This window comes from Vipera ursinii (assembly GCF_947247035.1).
Source record: "Vipera ursinii genome assembly, chromosome: Z".
NCBI classification, from domain to species: Eukaryota; Metazoa; Chordata; class Lepidosauria; order Squamata; family Viperidae; genus Vipera; species Vipera ursinii.
The window spans coordinates 8,963,170-8,970,398 of record NC_139517.1 but is presented as its reverse complement, the minus strand read 5'-3'; the positions used below and the strand labels follow the sequence as shown (position 1 = coordinate 8,970,398).

The 7,229-nt window shown below is 37.1% G+C and overlaps 1 protein-coding gene across 1 annotated transcript; it reads right to left on the bottom strand.

Annotated features, from left to right (window-relative positions):
- Positions 1-289: 289 nt before the first annotated feature.
- Positions 290-1,215, bottom strand: LOC310649091 (vomeronasal type-2 receptor 26-like; the record flags this gene model as incomplete). The annotated part of the gene is made up of 1 exon (XM_083377362.1): positions 290-1,215. Exon 1 carries the CDS (start codon positions 1,205-1,207, stop codon positions 290-292), a length of 918 nt encoding a protein of 305 aa, XP_083233488.1. The 5' UTR covers positions 1,208-1,215.
- Positions 1,216-7,229: the final 6,014 nt, after the last annotated feature.

The window sequence follows — 7,229 nt, the reverse complement described above, 5'->3', positions numbered from 1 at the left end:
CTCAAGGTTGACTCAGCCTTCCATCCTTCCGAGGTAGGTAAAATGAGGACCCAGATTGTTGGGGGCAATAAGCTGACTTTGTAATAATGCTGCTTGGGGGGGGGGCAAAAGCCCTAATAAGCAGGCATATACATAGAATGAAGGCTATTGCTAAGCACATTGGTTTGTGCTTAAATTGTAAGCCGCCCTGAGTCTTCGGAGAAGGGCAGGATATAAATGGGATTAAATAAATAAATAAATAAATCCCTTTATCACAAGCTGTTTATTCATCACTAATTTAAAAATACAATCAGAAAATTTTCATTTGCTCCATTGTTATTTTTCTTAGCTGTTCCTTACTGTTCAGTTCTGGTTTTCCTATCAAAATATAACATTTGGGGAAGAAAATACAAGCCAATAGTCCTCCACTGGAGGACAAAATGGAAAAAATCTCCATAGCCACCATATATTTCCCTTTTTTGCTCAAGTATGTTGGAAGAAAGGTGAACCAAACACTGCTGAATACCAGCATGCTGAAGGTGATGAATTTGGCTTCATTAAATGTGTCAGGTAACTTCCTGACCTGGAAAGCCACTAGGAAGCTGATAGTTGCCAGGAAACCCATAAAACTAAGGACCGAGTAGAACATGACGGTTGACCCTTCATTACACATCAATACAATTTGCTTTGGCATGGAATACATGTCAACATCCAGGAATGGGGGAGAGGTTGATAGCCATACAATACAAATAATGGTTTGAATAAAAGAACAAGAAAGAATAATAGAAACAGCCAGTTTTTTCCCCATCCATTTTCTAATTCTGGACCCTGGGTTGGTAGCTATGAAAGCAAGAATTACAACAATAGTCTTTGCCAAAATGCTAGAAACTGATATGGAAAAGATGATGCCAAATAGAACTTGTCGAAGAAGACATGTCCATTGATGAGGCCGACCAATAAATAGCAAAGCACAGAGAAACGAGAGCAGGAGGGAGATGAGAAGAATGTAGGTGAGCGTCTCATTGTTGGCTTTCACAATAGGGGTGTCATGGTGTTTAATGAAGAGCCAGAGCACCAAAATAGTAATGAGGGGAAAAATAATAACAAAAGTGGTGAAGGTGATTCCCAAAGGTTCTTCATAGGACAAAAATGTTACATATTTTAGAATGCAGAAATTTTGCTCCTCATTGGGATAATGATCTTGTAGACACTGAAAGCAGTTGTCCATGTCTGGAAAAAAAATGTTCCATGTCTAGAACATTGTATTAGACCAATCAAATAGATTCTCTATAAAATCTTGAAGAATACCACTTAGCTTCAAAGTGGGGCCAAATAAAGAAACTGATCCTTCTTCTTCTATTCTGAGCAATTTATCTGTATATTTGTTTGTCTCTTTGTTTCATATTTTTATAAACTTCCATAGTTGGACCCAATGAATGTCCAGTTTAAATAAGTAAAAGACATTCAGATGGCTTTACCTGGATTGGTAAATTATTTAATGTCTAATCTAGCAACTTTCTTCCCCTTTTCTTCTCCATTTTAGTCATTTTTTTCATTAAAAGCTTCTTCCCATGGCCCAAAATGCTTTTCAAAAGGCAACTGGACTTACTTGATGAGAAGTCCAGTTGTCTTTTGAAAAGCACCTTTGGGACAGCCATGACTTGGATGATTGAGAATCTCCATAGACTTCTTCACTAAGACATTTGAAGATAAACTAAGATTGTTTTAAACCTCTGAGAATTGGCCAAGTGATAAAGATTCACTAAGTGTATATCCACTTCTTAGTCTACAAAAATCAAACTTATTTTTGCCTGGAGCATGTACTGGGAGTCATTTCTGTCCATGGTATTACTTACCCTTGTGGTTAGAAATCTTCCCCTCTGGACAATGTATACAATCATAACAGCAAAATGGTTTTCCTTTTTGCTTGACCTTGCTATAGCCTGAATGACAACTGGGATTGCAAAGAGAAGGAGGCTGTGTCTATTCAGAAAATACATAAAACATTTTTCTTCTTTTATAAATGTGTATATCAACTGTATGTTTAGTTCTCATTGTTTGCAGTTTCTTAGAAGGAATTTTTTTTTAGGATTTCCAAGTCTAAATATCAAATTTAAGGTCTTTGAGAATAAAATTTCATGAATATGTTGAATTGTTATAAATAATATTTAAGTTAAATATAGGTCCCATTGGTACAAAAAATTAAAATCTCTTTCAAATGTTTCCGGAAACTTTAATGAGTCTATGTAAAATCACACATATAGGATTCTATCAATTATATCACTATTTTTTCAAAATTAAAAAAAAATCTAATTTCCTTAGAAGGAATGAATTTGTATCTATATAAATTGGCTATGAATGTAATCAGAAACACTTGCTGTAATTCTGATGGATTTTTCTAAATACTTCTTTGATTGCCATATTTCTCTTTGAGGATAGAATTCATGCAATTATTTTTTAAAAAATATGTTCCTAGTAACATTGAAAGGTTGATGTTCTTATGAACATCTTAGAAAAATGGAACACAATTTACATTTTTGCCTCCAGAAGAAGAGAAGCAGCAGGATTCAAATTGTATTCATGCAGCTATAAAGTTTTGTCCTGACTGGTTTTAATTTATTAAAGGAGAGAGAATCACTGTAATAACCTCAGTTTAGCAAAACTCTTATTTTGACTACAGCACATACTAATGTTTCATACTGAGCCTTGGCGGAGCAGTGGGCTAATGCCTCCTTAAGTAACACCAGCTGCCTGCAATTAGTGCAGGTTCGCATCCCACCAGGCTCAAGGTTGACTCAACCTTCCATCCTTCCGAGGTAGGTAAAATGAGGACCCAGATTGTTGGGGGCAATAAGCTGACTTTGTAATAATGCCACTTGGGGGGGGTGTGAAAGCCCTAATAAGCAGGCATATACATAGAATAGGGACGCGGTGGCTCAGTGGGTTAGGACGCTGAGCTTGTCGATCAGAAGGTCGGCAGTTTGGCGGGTCGAATCCCGAGTGCCGTGTAACAGAGTGAGCGCCTGTTACTCGTCCCAGCTTCTGCCAACCTAGCAGTTCGAAAGCACATAAAAATGCAAGTAGAAAAATAGGGACCACTACGGTGGGAAGGTAACAGCGTTCTGTGCGCCTTTGGCGTCTAGTCATGCCGGCCACATGACCACGGAGACATCCTCGGACAAGCGCTGGCTCTTCGGCTTTGAAACGGAGATGAGCACCGGCCCCTAGAGTCGGAAACGACTAGCACGCATGTGTGGGGGAACCTTTACCTTTACCTTTATACATAGAATAAAGGCTATTGCTAAGCACATTGATTTGTGCTTTAAATTGTAAGCCGCCCTGAGTCTTCGGAGAAGGGCGGGATATATACAAATTAAATAAATAAATAAATAAATAAATAAATAAATAAATAAATAAATAAATAAATAAATAAATAAATATAAATATAAATATGATTAAATAAATAAATATCCCTGTCTAGCAGAGCAACTGAAAATTAGTTTTCCCATGAATAAGATGGGAGATAGAAGGAAGAGATTCTACTTGTTGTTCCCTTTACAATTCATGCATCAAGCAACACTTACCTTTTACCAAGTCAGAGTAAATGTAGAATGTGGGAGCACAACTTTTTATATTAATGTCCTTTCTTCCCAAATCAAAAGCAGGTGGAAGGCACATTGCCATGCATATGAAGAATAGGGCAATATGTGACATAAGCCTACCTGATTAAACCTGTGTGCCCACATTATGGTTTTCTCTGAAATAGTGAACATTTCTTCTTTAGAAGACAGGAGCTGTACCTCTCCAACTTTGACTCTAAAGAAGGATTGGTTGGGGAATATAACCCAGTTGATAATATCAAATCCAGTTTCCAGTTCCCCATTTGCATTAAAGTAAAGGGTTTCCCCAACACTGTTATTAAAGCAGACATGTCTCACAAAATAGTTGAGCTGAAGAAGGGGAACAGAAAGGAGGGGAAGGGAAGGGAAGGGAAGGGAAGGGAAGGGAAAGGAAAGGAAAGGAAAGGAAAGGAAAGGAAAGGAAAGGAAAGGAAAGGAAAGGAAAGGAAAGGAAAGGAAAGGAAAGGAAAGGAAAGGAAAGGAAAGGAAAGGAAAGGAAAGAGAACATTTCATCAGTATATAATAAAGGACATTAATCTTTCACCATTTGAATTTGATCTCCCTAAAGAAGATCTATTTCATGTTAAACAGAAGAAGAAGGCAAATAACATGAATCAGAATGGCATTGCAATGAAAGTGGAAATTACTATGAAACATGAATTAAAACACTTTTGCATGAATACGTTATACATTAGGATTTTCTAGGATGATTGTCATTAACTTATATCCATATTTTTATAAAGGGCAGTAGGAATATCCTGAAGGAACCAGAGGAAGAGCCAAAACCAAGACAGTGGTAGATAAAAGAAATTTGAGTTTGAGGTAAAAAAAATAATAATATGAGAAAGTGTTTCAGACATGACTGGCTCTCTTGAAGATAAAAGGAGTGAGCATGGGAGGAAATGAATGAAGGCAAATATAAGAGTCTCAGAATAATATTGCAGAATCTAATCTGGGTCAGTCACCGGGACCAGAAGTTTGGTTTTCTGAGTTTTCAGACTCATGCTGGAGCCCATCTTCAGGGAATTTCTCTCTAGCAGAGTATATAATGTGAATTGTTCTGTGTGTACTATTTATATGGTGCCTATTGTGTGTGGTTATTGATTTGGGGTGTTGATGGCTGGCTATTAAATCATTGGCAGTTGTTGGCTTGTGCTGCCAAGCACATGTCTCTTAAGAACTTGATAAGCTGGTGGTAAATAACACTTCTGTTGACTGGGTCTGATTCCCAGGCTTCAATCACCTCCCTGGCTGTTTTTGTGCCTGCTTATTGAACAATCTTAGTAGCTGCTGCTAAATTGAATGTATGGCCTTGTTCATTACAGTGTGAGGCTACCAATGAGTTTGGGTCTCCTCGTTTGACTGCTTGCTTGTGTTCTTGCAATCTGGTGGTTAGCTTCCTCCTGGTCTGTTCTACATAGTCTCAGGGACAATCTATGCAGGGAAAGATATGTACTCAGACTTGCAAGATTCTGTTACTGGAACATTAAAATAAAAGTATTATATTTATAACCCTAATCCTAATATGATCCCTCTCAAAAGGCTGAAAGACCTGCAACCTCATAATGACATGGCAAAGGGAAAAGAGTATCTCCCTCAAGTTGATTTCCCCCATATCACCTTGCATAAACTATTACCTTCCAGACAAGTTGACTGAGAAGGATCTGTCTTCCTTTATGGATCCTTGCTGTCTTCTTGACTCCCAAGGAAAGCATAGCATATAAAGCATGTGCCACAACATAGACTGAATTATAGACACTATAGCTATGGGCAGTCATGCTTGTTTCAAAAACAGATGAAAGAAGTGTCTCCATCTTCTCTAGACCAGTGCAGGTCATTATTGCTTGGCTGTCCAGTGTGGATCCAGGAAACAAACATTTGAACGCTTCCTCCCAGAAGGGCTGAATAAAACCATTTCTGTCTTCTTTTTCCAAGTTAGGTTTTGTCATATGAAGAAACTTCTGGAATCCTAGTATCTCATTTGAATGGATTGCAAAGCTGAGAACACCATGAAGGAAATCTATATTCTCATGCTTTTGAAAAGGAAGAGATGTGAACTCCATCTGAGCTGACATAACCCAAACTTTATTCACTGCCATTTCAGCAACATTCTCATATTGTAATATGGTAGGAAATGTTCTTATGAATACCATGGTCTTAATGTCACCATAAATAACACAAACATTAGCAGTGCTTTTAGTTACAACATGGTATATTTGAAATCCTTCTGTCACCATCCTATCAATGTTATCAACAAAAGTAATTACTGGGAATCTTTCAATGAAATCAAAGCAGATTCCTTTCTGAGAAAAGATGGGAACAACATTCTGGAGAAACCTCTCTCCATTGTCATCATTGTCATACAATATCCCAATCCACGTCCACTGGAAATGCAAGAGTAACTGAAGAATCCCTCTATATTCTCTGTTGACATTAGAGAACATCTGGTGGTAAAAAGCAATCTGAGTTTTCCCACTTAACTCAGCAGCAGAACCATAGGTGAACTAGGAAGGAAGGAAGGAAGGAAGGAAGGAAGGAAGGAAGGAAGGAAGGAAGGAAGGAAGGAAGGAAGGAAGGAAGGAAGGAAGGAAAGATGAGGGCATGGGAAAGATATCTGAAAATTGGTTCAGTATACCATTTCATAATGAAGGTCATTATTCCATTTGCAGTGTCTATAAATTATTAGAATATTCTAGATAATCAGGCTGTAAACCAGAAGACCATCAGTTGTAGTCTTGCCTTAGATACAAAGTATCTGAATGACCCTGGGCTGGTTGTTTTCTGTCAACCCTAGAAAAAGGGTAATGATAAACTACTTCGAAAAGCTTTGCCAAGGAAGCTGTATGGAGTTGTCCAGAAAGTTGCCAGAGGTCAAGAATCACTTGAACATATGGAATCAATCAATCAATAACCAGTGTAAAGCTTACAAAAATGTCAAACTGCAGACATTTAAGCCAAAATACTCTTTTATGGATGGCAATAGTTTGAATTCTGCTGTAGATAAAAACAGATAAAAACTTGGATGCTCTGTCTCAGTCCTACATGGAGAAGTTGCAAAATATCTATCTAAATCAGGTTGAGAATTATATTTCAGCTGGTACGTTTTTTTTGTTAATGTTTTTGCGTCAATGAATGGACACTGATTTTGTTCCTGAATAAGCAAAGACCACTTTGTTTAGCCATAGTATAACTCAATTTACATTTACTATAAGCAAACATTACCTTTACAGCATGTTGTAATAAGAAGAAATCTTTGAATAGTGTTGTTTCATCCTGATTATAAATAATATTCCTTTTGCTGATTGTTCTTATAAATTGCTTAATTTCATCAAGCAATGGTTCCATGTACCCTTAGATACATTCCACAGGAGAAGGATAATTTCTATATTTTTTCCAAACCTTTATATATCAATTATTCAAAGATTAGAATAATTGATATATAAAGGTGTGGCAATCTTGTCTGTCTGTATCACTTAGCTCTGTCCCAAAATAATCAAATTACATGCATTTTTCCTACAGAGAAATCCTAGAGATCAAGTTAAAGTTATTTCTGGTTTTGCCATGTTAGCCATTATGGACTAATCTTGCTTTGATCAGACTATGAGGTAAAACAGAAAAGCTATAGGCTGC